The sequence below is a fragment of the Triturus cristatus genome, chromosome 12, assembly GCF_964204655.1.
Source record: "Triturus cristatus chromosome 12, aTriCri1.1, whole genome shotgun sequence".
Taxonomy (NCBI): Eukaryota; Metazoa; Chordata; class Amphibia; order Caudata; family Salamandridae; genus Triturus; species Triturus cristatus.
In genome coordinates, this window is record NC_140595.1 from 127,270,526 (window position 1) to 127,285,415 (window position 14,890).

The 14,890-nt window shown below is 43.6% G+C and overlaps 1 protein-coding gene across 1 annotated transcript in view; it reads right to left on the bottom strand.

The window, feature by feature from the left end:
• Positions 1 to 14,890, bottom strand: part of LOC146772865 (rho guanine nucleotide exchange factor 11-like) — a 260,444-nt gene that overhangs the window by 194,010 nt on the left and 51,544 nt on the right. Inside the window, 1 exon segment of the mRNA XM_085637039.1 lies at positions 9,222 to 9,301. Within this exon segment, the coding sequence (XP_085493165.1) occupies positions 9,222 to 9,301 (80 nt within the window).

The following is a 14,890-nucleotide window of genomic DNA, read 5'->3' on the forward strand; positions in this document are numbered from 1 at the left end:
TTTTAGAAAGTAGGTATTTTCTTGCTTAGCCATCCAGTGTGCCTCTGCTAGAATGTGTATTGACTGTCTGGCTTTGGAGTAGCTGGGGATGTGCAGTAGCTCCAGAGTGTCTGTATGAGTCAGGGCTGGGCTGAATAGACCTGGGCTACATTTAGAGTAGGTGGAGGAGATTTCCTTTTACCTGAATGGGCCTGGTCTGCCTTCCACAATTCTGCCAGGAAGCTGCACCAGAGAGGACAGACCTGGTTTTGACTGAGCACAGGGCTTATCTGCCACTAGAGAACAAAGGATTTTGCTGTATAAATATTGGGGCCCAGACCCCAGAACTTTAGATCACTTTTGGACTTCAAGAGGAACCATTGCCAAGGAGAAGAGCTGGAGAAACTGGAGGAGGAGTACTACCCCTTTGCTGTGTGCTGTCTGGGGGTGGCCTACAGTGGCTGTTTCTGCCAAGGAGAGGAACTGTGTGTGCATCCTGCTTGAGAAAGTATCTCCAAGGGCTTGAAGTGGAGCTTGACCCTGGTTCAAGAGGTCTCAGGAACAGCAAGGACATCACCATCCTTCTGGGTACCATCTCTGGTTCTGCTGGTTCAAATCTCGCCACAGAAGAAAAGGGCAATCTACTCCGTCACCGAGTCCGTCGCAGACTCCATGTCCTGAAGGCACTGCAGAGATCACCACCTCGCTTCCCATCGCAACCATGGACTCACTGACTCCGTCACTGAGCCGCTGCTTGCACCACATCCTGTGAGCACCGCACTCCGCACCGCTTCGCTGCACACTGCACAGATGTCACCGACTCCGTCGCTGCCCAACTCAAACATTAACCGGCTCCGTCATCGTACCGTGACCTGCCAGGACCCCATCGAGCACCGTCTCACCCTGCAACGCAAGCCTTGCTCTCACCGACTCTGTCAATGAGCCACTGCCTGTACCGAGCAGTGAGGACACCACACACTGCAACGCTTCCATCTAACAAAGCAATTACGACGGTTGCCCTGACCGACTTGCATCCGCGCATTGGCCGCAACAAGAAAGGTACTCTCTCTGAGTCTGTCAACGATTTAGCTAACCCGTACCGACACAGTTGGCAGGAATTGTTGAACTCTGTCGTCTTCAGTATCGCGGGAGCCCCAAAAGGAGCTACAGAGTCGGCGGAACTGTGTTTTCACGTTGTTCCTGCCATTTAAGGTTTATTTTACACAGTAACTATTTTTACAAGTATTGTATGTTAGGTTTTTGTCGTTTTTGGTCTTGTTAATTTAGATAAAGTTTTGCTTATTTTTCTAAACTGGTGTTGTGTCCATTTGTAGTGTTATCACTGTGTTTCCGTATGCATGCATAAATGTTTTACACACTGCCTCTGAGATAAGCCTGTCTGCTTGTGCCAAGCTACCAAGGGGATGAGCAGGGGTTATTTTAGAAGTGTATCCCCCTTACCCTGACTAGGAAGAAGGGTCCCTACTTGGACAAATATGCACACACTTGCCTACTAGAGACCCCCATTTCCAACATGCCCATTATGCAAGATCACAAATATATCTGGCAACTGATCTTAAATGTGTGCAAACCAATTCAAAGTCTAACTCAAAATAAAATGAGTAAAGGCTACAAAACAAAGATGCATAAAAAGCATTCGACATCCAAGGTAGAGAGAACTATCACCTCCCCAGCCCACAAACCATGTTTGCATCTCAGAGGGATCCAGATATCTAGCCCATTACTGGAGGTTAACTGAGTTTGATCTCCCAAACAGAAGCTGAATGCATCTATGTAAACATATCTGAATATAAAAGCAAGTTCCCAAAATGAGGAATGACAACATAAAAGTGACAAAATTGATCTGCAAATCAATGTTTACCACAAAATAATTTATTAGAAATATACACTTAGGAATTTTGAAATCTGAGTTATTTGCCTATTGTTTATAAATGTTTGCAAACTGTTAACAGGGAGAGTTGTAATTCCCCTATTCAACCCTTGGTTTCCAAACCAAAACCGCTCCCCAACTTTTCTGCAAGCTTCCAGTGGGCAGAGTCTGCCAGGGAGGAAGCTAATGGGCAACTCGCCAATGGCCTGATAGGGATCTGGATTGAGGCTATCACAACAACATGAGTGGTAGAAAGGGGGACAGTGTAAACTTCCTTTCAGCTCAGCCCAATCTCCAACAGAATCATCGTATTTACCTGGGCAAATGATGAATATTCATGATTTAACAATGGTCAGCTACAGATGACTATTGTTTGAATGCATGATTGGCCACACATCTGACTGGGTGCAAAACGTCATGCATTAAAATATTTGATACCTACAATACCTGCATGGTTGGTGAGTGGCTCTATTTTGAAATAATATATTGCTAATGCTGACATTAGCTGTCTTTTCCAAAATATCTGTAGAGTTCAATGATTTACCAGGAGTATCTTCTCATACAGGAATATCTGTAACTTCCACATAGAACACATCAGATGTGAAAGTGTATTCCTTCCTTAGGCTGGTAAGAAGGGGTTTAACCTCAAAATGTAATCAATTATGACATTGATGAACTATGAAATTGTGCAACTTCAACAATGTGCTTCTTTACATGATTTAAGTTATCAGAACAGATGAATGAGGTTACAACTTATCTTGATTTATTTACAATTGATGTCAGCAGCAATTTACAACTAGACATCACAGATACATAGTGAAAAACAAGTAGATAATGTACATTTTTCCACAAATTTGTTCTTTGGATTAAATAACGATCATCCATTTTAGTTTGTTCTTTCTTTACCGTCACTAAGCGCTTCTTGAGTACAGTTTTGGAGGGCTTCTGGATATAGGAATTTGAGTATCACAAAACTCTTGAAACTAATATTTTTAACTCTCTGGTGTATACGTATCACAGTGATATTATATCTAGATGACATGAACATTTATTTCCTAGGATGAGAAGAAACTGAAAGACCTTACACCTGCTGTACATTGTATAACCCATGATTTCTAATCAATTCAAAGAGTAAGATATATTCCCAAAACAAGAGATCAGGATAAACTTGATCAAGACTACTTTGAACCAGAATAACTGACATTAAGAGTAAAATTAGTAGCCTGCTGGTCCCACAGCATTGTTGTTCACAGAATGCAGGACTTTTTACCCTGAATTTACAAAAGGCCTAATAATTCAGCCTTTCTTCCATACACAATAATTCCCAGAGTTCTGGCTTAGATAGGGCTCAGATAAGGATCCATAAGGTGCCAGTGGTACAGATATGTCCTTTATTCGAGTTGGAAAGGGTGATTTCCAGCTCTTATGGAACTCCCCCTTTTTCCACTGGAGTAATTTATCACTGACTGATCCAAAAGATCAGCCACATTTGAAAAAAGTCAAGGTCAAGACCTTTGTGGATTATTCAAAATTGCACGTAGTCCACTGGCTGGAAGTGTGTTTACCATTTACCATATTATTGAGATCCCAGGTATGCCAGCATATGTTCACTGCTCCGAAAAATTATTTGCCCATAATTCATCACACACCTGATGAAGGTGATGAGGTGGGTGACTCAACAGGTCCAAATAGACATCTTTTAATCAGGGGACTACAAATACTGGTGCCAATTGAACATCTAAGGCACTCGTCTCGCATGCTAAACTGAAGGACATCCCTAAAACAAGAGATTATTTAGGGGAGTCCAGGTTGAAGATGCTTTATTTGAAACCTACTTATGAGACAACATTGTTGGTGGCAAAGAAGCATTAAAGGAAGTGCAATTCTTAGGTCAGAAATCAGGCATGGATTTACAATGCTGATTAATGATCCATCAACCACACATTAAGAAAGAGGAAAACCAGCATAGATTTATAAAGTTGAATCACACTCCATGAACCAGACATTAAGATGGAGACTGTTGTGAAGGACAGGGATGATAATGGATTTATGTTGCTTTTCCTAATGTTTCCTGAGAAATTACTCTGTACAGCAGTAAGATGCAGGCACACTTTTCTATACTTCACAATATTGACTTGGAATACAAGCTTTGACTAATACTAGCAAGAAACTCATCTACGCATTAAATATTGTTGAGTGCATGATTTGTTTAGCTTACGCATGTAAGCGTGACATCAGGCTTTAGCATTAACATGCATTTTAGATTTTGGTTGTGTGCGCACAATTGACAAGTCTTCGGCTCATGATGCTTCCACTAAAACAGGAATTTTCCATTCCTGCTGAAAAACCAGATATATTGTCTAATATTAAAAGGGATGTTGAGCACACAGCAGTAGACCTGGAGGTGCACCTGCATAATACACAGGCACCTGATGCCATAACAACTATCCATAATAAAATATTTACTTATCAGTACAGTAGACCATGTCTTTTGTTTTCTGTTCATATACTGGCGGACTGTTGTGTTTGGCAATGGCAGCATGTATGCTGCTTTTGTAGATCTAAAGTCAGCTTTTGATTTAGTTTCAGGTAACAAGCTATGGTTGGTCCTACAGGAGCTGGGAATGCCCACGGACTTGCTATCTCTCATTGTTCGACTACATGAGAACAATTTTGCAAAACATTCTCTGGGGCTCACAGGGTAATGTAACTGACCCCTTCCAAGTTGAAAAGGGAGTTCGCCAAGGGTGTGTAATGGCCCCTACACTATTTTCCCTCTTTATAAATGGAGTCTCCCAATTCTCAGCTACCTTTCCCACAGATGCTCCAGTCTTAGTAGGTATAAATATTCCGATCCTAATGTTTGCAGACAAAACGCACATCATATCAAAAACTCCTTGTGGGCTACAGTGTGGGTTAACACGTTTTGAAAATATATGCAACACATGAGGGTTAGAATTCAATGCAATGAAAACTAAATTTATGGCTTTTAATCACCACAGAGCATTTAGTGGTAGGATACATTTGGAGGGAGGAGCCCCAAGAGCAGGTAGATGCATTCACATATCTAGGAAAAAAATTAGCTGGGGCTCTCACATTGAAATGATGGCACTGAAACATCGCCAACTAGCTGGTGCTTTAAACAATGAATTTAAAAAATCTCTGACTAAGCCTGTAAGCCCGGTGTTGCAGATCTACAATACAAAAGTGGTGAGCTTGGTCCTATATGGGTCGAAATTATGGGGCTTTGAGAAAATGACCCAGCTCGCCACAGCAGAGAATAGGTTTCTCCGAATGATCACTGGCTTACCACAAAGTACCCCTGTGACTCCTATGCTTAATGACTGAGGAATGAAACACTGGTATACATTGCTGGACTACGCCCCATATTACATTGGCGTAGAATTTGGTCTACTGAAACACATACAAAAGTAAGAGATGAAAGTACAGAAATGGACTATGAAAATTGCAGAAAAGTCCTATGTTCATTGATGTCCTGTAGGTTACAAAGAGTCAACCTTAAGCAGTATGATAGAAACTAGCGTGATCGCAATAAAGCAAGAGCTATGGTCCATAGAGGCTGGGATAGAAGCAAAGTACTATTCTTTTGAAGGAAATCCATAGGCAGATTGGAGATATCACATCTTGGACAGATGTTAAACATTAGTGGGGGGAAAACTAGACATGCCTTCGTTTATTTCACGCTCCGCTGGCTCGGGTTCTGAAGCCACTATAGATGTTATCCCTAAAGAGGGAAGGGACGCCTAGGATGTCAAAAACTATAGACCAATATCATTAATCAATATTGACTGCAAATTATAAGCCAAAGTCCTGGCAAGAAGGTTAGAGAAGGTGATATCAAAACATCGTTCCATCCCAAACTGGATTCTCGAAAGGCAGACTGGATGCGAATAACATCTGGGTCTGCTGCCAAGCAGGTCAGAATAAATGGTCACCTATCACACTCATTTTAATTGGAGCAGGGCACCAGGCAGGGATATCCACTCTCCCCGCTCCTATTCCTTTTAGCAATCGAACCCATTCTTTCCTTCCTGAAACAGAATGATAACATTAAAGGTGTACCGTTCCCAATCAGGCAGGCAACTAGTCGTGGCCTATGCCTATGACGTTCTAATCTTCACTTAAGGTGCAGATACAGCAATCCCTCAGATTGTATCAGAAATTGAAAAACACTCTTGAGTTTCTGGCTATAAACGTAATCATTAGAAAACTAAGATCTTTCCCTAGAGCATTCTCTGTACTCCCTCGATTCTGGGCTACTCTGACCTGAAATGGCAACATTTTTCACTTAAATACCTTGGTATCTGGTTTGAGAAAGAGCTACAATCTTCCCTCATGATCACATAACCTAGTAGGGTAGGACGGACACAGCACAAATGATGATGGCACCACTAAGCAACTTCCTTTTGAGCATGCGTTCCATAAATCTTTCCACCACCTTCTTTAAAGCCATAGACAAGCATATCTCAGATATCCTTTGGAAAGGGAAAAGAGCTAGGATAGCCAGTCCCAACCTTAAATTGAGCAGGAACAGCAGAGGTCTGAATATAACCGATTTTCACAAACACCAAAAAGCTTTTTAGCGGCTCAGGGCAACTGGTGGTTTAAAGATGCAGTTGACCACTCCCTGACGTGGCTCAAAATTGAATCCCACTTTCTATCCCCCTCTCATCTAAGCTCCACCCTTATCATCAGAGGCCTCTAGAAAATACCCCTGGTCTACTCGCTCTCCATAATCGCAGACATGATGGAAGAACTGTCTTTTGTGACCAGTGGTCCAAAAGGGGTATCAATTCCGTTGGAGACTTATGCACATCCCTGAATCCCATTCCGTTTGCTTACTGCACCCAATCAAGTTCTTCTCCAAAATGTAAAAGAGCCATTAGATCACTACTGAAGCCACATACTCCAGATCTTCCCGGCCTACTTGGAAATCTTAAAAAGCTCGGCCACTCCGCATCACATATCTGTGAGTTACTTGACCCCCCCCCCACCCCCCCCCCCACCCCCCCTCCAGAGTACACTCCTCAAGAATTTGGGGAAAAAATGGTCCCCTTACATCCCAGAAGACCTGACATCACATTTTTCAGGCGCTACCTGGAATAGAATCTGGCATTCGCCTTTCTGGTTAATTTACACTTGCAATTGTGCAGTCTAGATTTTGGGTGATACACAAAACATACTGGACTCCATCCAGATTGCATAATCTAGGTATCCTACAATCAGATAATTGCTGGCACTGTGAGGTATCACTCGGCTCACTTTAGAATATGTTTTTCACATGTAAAATGGTCCAACCCCTCTGGACCAAAATTCATCAGACAATTTATGGCATCTTTAAGATTCAGCTCACACCATCCTTCCTAACTGTGACGTTAAGCCTTGTGGCACATCCACTTGACACTGGTCTCTCTGCACATGACTTACAGCATTAGATCTAATGCTTGCTCTGGGCTCCAAAACAGTCCTGTCAGAGTAGAAATCTTCCAAAGAAATCTCCTTTAACAAATGGCAAATACTCTATGCACCACCAGGAGCGCAGACGGCATAATATACAAGAAACTACATAATACATCACACTTGTGCTGCCTATGGAATGCACTTGATTTATACATACAAAAAGTGGATCCCCACAGCCTTAACATTCTTCCCCCTCTTGCAATTCCACTCACCCACCAAGACAGAACTAAATCATCAGTATACACTTAGTAGCCCTGTGCTCACTGCAGACCCTGATGACTTAGCACCCTCTCTCCACTCTCTCTAACTTCACCCTCATCTTTTCTCTGGCTTTTCTCCCTCTTTCCTTTGCAATGTTTTTCTGCTCATACATATATTGAGCACACTTGGGGAACTCAACTCTCATCTAATTTGGGTATCCCACACTCAGCTCCCTACTATCTTCAGATATGCTCTCAATGTACCTCTCATTTTAGCACCATGTTTTACAAATGGTACACCAACAACCAATATTGTAAGCCTGGGCGGAGTACAAAAAAAACTGCTTTAGATAAATGCGGTTCACTGTGACTTTTAGTGCCAGGTGCTCATGCCACTCTGTGCAATCATCGCGAGTTGCACCATACACAGCGCAAGCTTTCTTTCTGCTGCTCGAGTAGATTTTTTTACTCGAGCAGCAGCTTTCTCAATGCAAACAGACGGTTTCTCAACGCGAGCAGACGCGACCACTCGCAGAAACCTGACTGCCAGCGTTGATCTCGCCGGGAGGTTGATTTTCCACGCTCACACTCGCCAACTTGACGTTGACGATCGGGTACGAGGAAAAACTCGCCGGGGGGTGGGTTTTCCTCGCTCGCCAACTTAACGCTGGCGAACGCATGTGAGGAAAAAAACTCTGCGAGCTCCGAGTAACGCTGAATTTGGAAAACTTTGCTAGCGAAGTAGAGTTCACCGCCCAGACTTACAATATTGCTCCATTATGTTTACTTAGACTATACGTCAAATGTTTACATATGTGGTCATATGAAGTTACGCAAAGCACCCTGTAGTGTGTCTTCACTATCTGTTCCATAACTGCTTATTTTATTTTCAATAAAATTGTTTGAACAAAAAAAATGTAATCTTAGATTTCATGGATAGTGCACCATGTATGATATGTATTGTATTGAATAGCAACTATGAGAATCTCAATGCTAGTCTGGCCCTCCCCAGATGACAGAGAATTGTATCCTGCCCTTCTGTTGACAGGTACTACGCTGGATAATATTAACATCTTGGAGACTTCTGTCCTACTACCAGTAATGAATATTCCCCATCGTGTCTCTACAGCTTGTCAGAAGTAATCTGTGAAAATGTGTGAGTGTTAAAAGTGTTCTTGTGTACTACTATTACTTAGGGATGTTAAACTCCAAACACTGTAGCTCCTTTGCCATATGGATCAAACAGACAATACTGCACACTTCTGTCCCACTAGGCCTCCACCAAGTATTAAATAAAGTGTCCCCCGATTACTAAGTCTAAAATGATGCTAGTGCTCAATGGTGCGGTGTTTTTTATTTTACCACCTCTATTTTCCCCGTGGCTATTTCTCTGCATTGATCCCTACTGTAGAGTGGCAGTCTATGGTTTCCCCTTAGGACCTCAACTAAAGTGTGTCTTCAAAGGAACTGAGGTTTACATCTTTCAGCAGAACCTGGACCAAATGTCAAATATATTAACAGTCACCAAAGGCTCCAATGAGCAGATGGTTCAATAAATTCAATCTTTTGCACAAAGTCACAACCCTTATTATGACCAGCAGAGTCAGACCCAAGAGGTTTAAACCTCTTACAATCAATAGGAATAAAATCACTCTTAAATTAAATCATACCCTGGATAGCATGAGGTCACCGATCTCTTCGATGATTGGTCCTTGTTCTCTTAGCTTCTTCAGGGGCTCTGCCAGAGAATCTAATATAAGTGATGGTGATGAAAGGAGTAATTTGGGGTAGGATAGAGACAGAGAATTGTCAGAGATTTAGTTTGGCAACGGCTCACTCTTTGAAACAACTCATTTTCAGGTTTATCAAATTACCATAGTTGGAAAAGAGCTTGGTATATTGGTCTTCCATTACATTGAACGTCTACAAAGACTAAAGTGATCATTAAGGCAAGGCAGAAAATGACCAAATGTACTCATGTTTACCATGTGCTTAAGTTCAACAAATGCAGTTGTGGGGGCTCATTTAAATTCAACACTAAGACCCACTGAGACCCACGTTACCACAAGCCAGCCCGTAATACTAAAATCAACTTCTGGGGTAATATGGTTTTCTATGTATAACCTGGAATGGTCACTTCATCATTTATTGCAGACACACTTTTTACTGGCGCTCAATGTTTGGACAATACAACCACTATCATTATTGCAATATGCTTGTCAACATTGGGTGTTCACACAGTTTACAAGACGTGCTTACATCTGCCTCAATTCAATCACATGAAGCAACCAGGCTGCGTGTTAGAAACATTAATCATCCATAGAGCTCCTGGAAACTAGAAGATCAAGTTACTTCTCTTCAGAAAGGCTCTTTCTAACTACAGATTGATCACCTTTATATTAACCCCAGGCGCCCGACTGAACACTCCATTTTTAAACAATAATTGTTCAAGCACACTGGTAAGTGGCTCCGTCAGACTCCACAAAGGTCTTGCTCAGTTCCGAAAGTGATGGTACAGGGCCATTTATATAAAGGTGCTTCATCAGCACGCTCTCATCAGTTTTGTCTTTCAGTCTTGGCTACCCTTGGATTTCGATCAGTCATGACAAATCAGAGGTGACAATGTGCCAAAACTAACTTGGAACCTTTTAAAATGCACAGTAGTCCAGTCCAAAGATGGTGAAGCAGGGAGGGCAGTGAATAATCTACAGTTGGATAGAGTATGACTGATCCAGGTCCAAGGGTGGCCATATGGCAGTGAAGAATAAGATCTACAGGCAATCTGATAAGATGATAGCCCGTATAAGGAAGAAAGTCTCCAAACACTGTCGGTAAGTGAAAGAAAGTCCTCAAGCAGTCCTTGGCCCAGCACTGTGGTACTGGTCCCCAAGGCTTCCCCTCCAGGTACCACCACTGAACTCAGGTTCTGCGTGGATTACCCAAGGCTCAATGATGTCACTAAGTCTGATGCACATACCATCCTGAGCTGACAAGCTCATTGATCAGTCAAGGGCTGCTAAGTTCCTCAGCACGTTTGATATGACATCTGGGTTCTGGCAGATCACAGTAACTAAGGGGGCTAAAGACAGGTCTGCGTTCTTTACTCCAGAAGGATACCAGTTTCGGGTGATGCTCTTTGGGTTGAAGAACAACTATTTCACCTTCCAGAAGTTGATCAATCAGGTCCTAGCTTGGTTGGAGAACGTCAGTACCACCCACACCTACACCTACACCTTCAGTTCTTGATAGCTTTAGGACTCTGCACACGTTTACCACTGATAACCAGTTCTAAAGTGCTTGTGTTCTCTACTTTAAATATAGTAACATTGTCATACACCCAATTGGCATATTTAATTCTCTTGCAAGTCCCTAGTAAAGTGGTACTACATGTAACCGGGACCTGTAAATTAAACACTACGAGTGGCCCACCAGCTCTCATTTTGCCATCACTTAAGTAGCCCTTTAAACATGTTTCAGGCCTGTCATTGGTGCCTGTGTGCAGTTTTAAACTGCCATTTTGACCTGGCAAAAAAAATATTTTGCCAGGCCTAAATCTTCCTTTTTAATATAAGCCATCCCTAGAGAATGGTCTAATCACCCTTAGGGCAAGGTGCAGTGTAATTAAAAAGTTGGACATTCACTTTTTAAGTTTTACATGTCCTGGTAGTGAAAAATCTTACATTTGTTTTATACTTCTGCAAGGCCTACCTCTCCCATAGGCTAACATTGGGTTAACTTATTACATATAATACGTTAAAGGTTTCAATTAGGAGCAGGGTAGGCAGGAAGGTCGAGTTTGTTGTCTAAAGAATAGTCATGAATAATATTATGTAATGGCAAAGTCAGATCTTAAGTCACTATTATGAAAATGCCACTTTTAGAAAGTTGGCAATTTCTTGTCACAACCATTTGGTTGCCTGCAGCCTGTTTCCTGGGTCATATGACTAGGTGTAGCTGGAAATTGGTCTTTGTATATTGCTCCCAGACAGTGAGACAAAGCAGCATAGGTGTTGGCAGAATGGGTCATCTCCGACTTGAGAGGGAGGAGCTGCCACCTACCACGCTTGACACCACTAAGGTTCTGCCCAGCACAATCACAAAAGGTTTTGACACAAGTCGATTGTGGCCCCAGACAATCTGGGGCCAGGACAGGGAGGCATGAATTTCCAATCACCTCTGAATGAGAAAACCTCCAGAACCTTCTCCTACTTCCTAATTGGCTCCAGGTATAAATATTGAGCCCTCAGTCCCAACTCTTCAGTATACTTCTGGACCTGTGATGACTCAGACGGACTGTTGTGCTGCTCTGCAAGAAGAACCGCTACTCTGCTGCCCTGCTGCCCGAGTAAAAAGACTGGACATGCATCGTGAACCCAGGACCATCAGATGGATTCCAAGGGTTAGTTGGCGGCCTTCTGATCAGAGCCTCAGGGACAAAAAAGGCTCCAACCATCTCAAGCCCAGCACCTGGACTCAGTCTGCTGGGAGTCCTACCCACCAGGTGGTGCCTCCCTAGTCCAGGACCCTTGGTATTGGGCTTTAAGGTGCTCTGGCAGCCCAGTTGTGGCCCTGTGAGCAGAACCAATGAAGTGCGACGCATTTCTCCGCAGCTGCATTGCAACCCTGTACCCGAAGCAGCCCCAACGCCGGACCTCACACTGTGAGTCTCCCCGTAACTGCTGCTGCACAATACATCACTGGCACAGACCTTCAGATCACACGCCCCTCACTGATGTAATCTTCGATGAAGACGCAGAACTTCACATCATAGCACCACAGCTTTCTTCTGAGCTGCTGGTGCGCAAAGCATCTTTGATGCCAGACTTTGCATCGCAAGCCCCTCATCAAAGGCATCCTTGGTGATGATGCAGTGCTCCGCATGCAGCTTTTGGGAACCACGGCTGCGCCACGCAACCTCAGCATGAGATCTCGCAACGCTCTCCAAACCAGGATTTCAGGTACTTTGTTCAGCTGGCCTAACTGGGTCACTGTATCCGGCCTGCATTCCACTGCGGTGGACCTGAAATTGTCACTTCATACTAGCACTATTTTTACTCTAAAATTTGAAATTGCACATCTCCGGTTCTACTGATTGGATGTTTGTCATTTTGGTCTTAAAACATGTATTACATTTTACTCTCTTTGTCTAAATTGATGTGACATTTTTCTTGTGTTGTATTTTCACTTTAATACTGTTTGAAGTGCTGCATAAATACTTTACATAGTGCCTCTAAGTGAAGCCTGATTGCTTTTGCCAAGCTACCAGAAGGCTAAGCACATGTTAATGTGGGGTTTACTTGTGTGTCTCCCTGACAGAGTTTGCGATTGCTGCTTGAGTAGGGTTTCACCCTCCTCAACCCAATTTCCAACACAGATGTTGTCCGACAGACAGCCATGGGGTTACGTTCACTAGAAACAGAGCCCACATGTGCCACTGAATACACAGGACCAGAACAATGCATGTAACCAGCAGTCCAAGAAGCCTCAGAACCTACTCAATGAAACCCATGACTGATCACACAACATCAGGATCAAACCATGTATGGCCTAGGCTCGTTGCCAGGGTACGAAGGCTTTGAACAACATAACAGCCATGATCACCCTATGAATTAAATCCTTGCATCAGGAGAACTCTAGTTTGCAGATGGAGAACCTCTGTTATGAAAGAAAGACAATCATCGTTCGGAGGAGGTCCACTTTAAGCAGCCAATCTCCAAGCTAAGGAAATACATGTGCCCACAACCTGAGAAGGTGGGCTGCACCACTACCATCGCCTTTGTAAAACCAGGTGACAGAGGCAAGGTCAAAGGGTAGAATAGTAAACTGCTCTGCCCCTACCTCGAACAGAAGGTAGCATCTGTAAGACTGCAGGACAGCACATGGCTGTATGCATCCTGCAAATCCAGGGATAGCATCACCCAGATCCAAGCCACTGAGAACCTGAGCTAGATTGAGAATTCTTAATTTGAAGGGTGAAGATCCAAAATCAGCCTGAGCCATCTGTCCCACTTGGACGCCAGGAATTAGTGGGATCATCCCTCCTCATCCGTTTCTGAATCCGGTACCCTCTTGATAGCCCCCATCGGCAAAAAGAGACGTGACCCCTGCAGAAGGCCAGCTGTATAATCTGCTGTCACTCAAGTAGGAACTCTTTTGGCCACATGAGCTAGGCACCTCTCCCACACCAGCCCCAGTCGTAAAAAGTCTTGGCATAAAAATAGATGCCAAGCTCTCTATGTCATACCAGGTATCTACCATTGCAGGGACATGTGTGGGCCTACTGAGACAGCTACGGAGACTCACTCCCCTTCTCTCATTTCCAGGCACTATGGATGGCCATGTCGGCAATGATTATGTCAAGGTTAGATTATGGCAACTCTCTGTACATTGGCCTTCCTGAGAAGCTGCTAACAAAACCCCAAGTGGTCATGAACGACACTGCTAGACTGATTTTCAGGCTCCCAAGGCGGGCACATGCCACCCCCCTACTGCAGCAGCTGCACTGGCTCCCGATCAAACACAGAACAAGGTTCAAAGGTCTCTGCATAGCCCATAAAGCCATCCACGGCCAGGTACGCCTCATAAACTATGTGCCAGTGCATACCCTTCGATCGTCTGATGCTGGCCTTTTGGCCTGCCCCCGCTTCAAAACATCCTCCAAAGGGGGCAGAGACTTTTCCGCAATGATCCCTCAACTCTGGAACAGGCTACCGGAAAGCCTTCGCAGGGAACTCACCCTTCTTCCATTTAGAAAAAAAATAAAAACGCTTCTTTTTACTGAAGCCTGGGGCACAACCTAGGCCATGTTTTGGTGCATGTACATGTGGATGTGGTGAGGTGAGGTTAAGCTCTCTCACATAGCGCTAAGAGACCTGTCGGTGAATATGCGCTCTAGAAGAAGTGCCAGTTAACATTAACTTGAGTCCCACCAAAATAAAAGATGGAATTCCTGCCTGTTGGGAAAAAATCAAACCCTGCCTCCTACTGGATAAGATTGGTTCTGAAAGAAAAAACTGAAGTAGCTGATGAGGCGGGTTAGGAGGTGCTGTAAGATTGCTGCCCTTGATGCTGCCCATGGTCTCTGGAGTTGCAAATATTCTGGGCCAACTGGTTTACTGATATCAAGGGTAGTCATTGATAGGCCTCAGAACATTTTGTACTGCCTGTCAAACTGGTGAACCAGTAAAAGCAATACATGGGAGGGGGCTGCCTATGATGTGCTCTAAGGCTGATTAGTTCTTTACCACAAAGTGCCTGGATCCATTGAAGGGCATGTCCATTCGAGACGCTTGGTTGTCACTGAAAAACACAGTAGTGCATACAATCATGAAGCTGACCA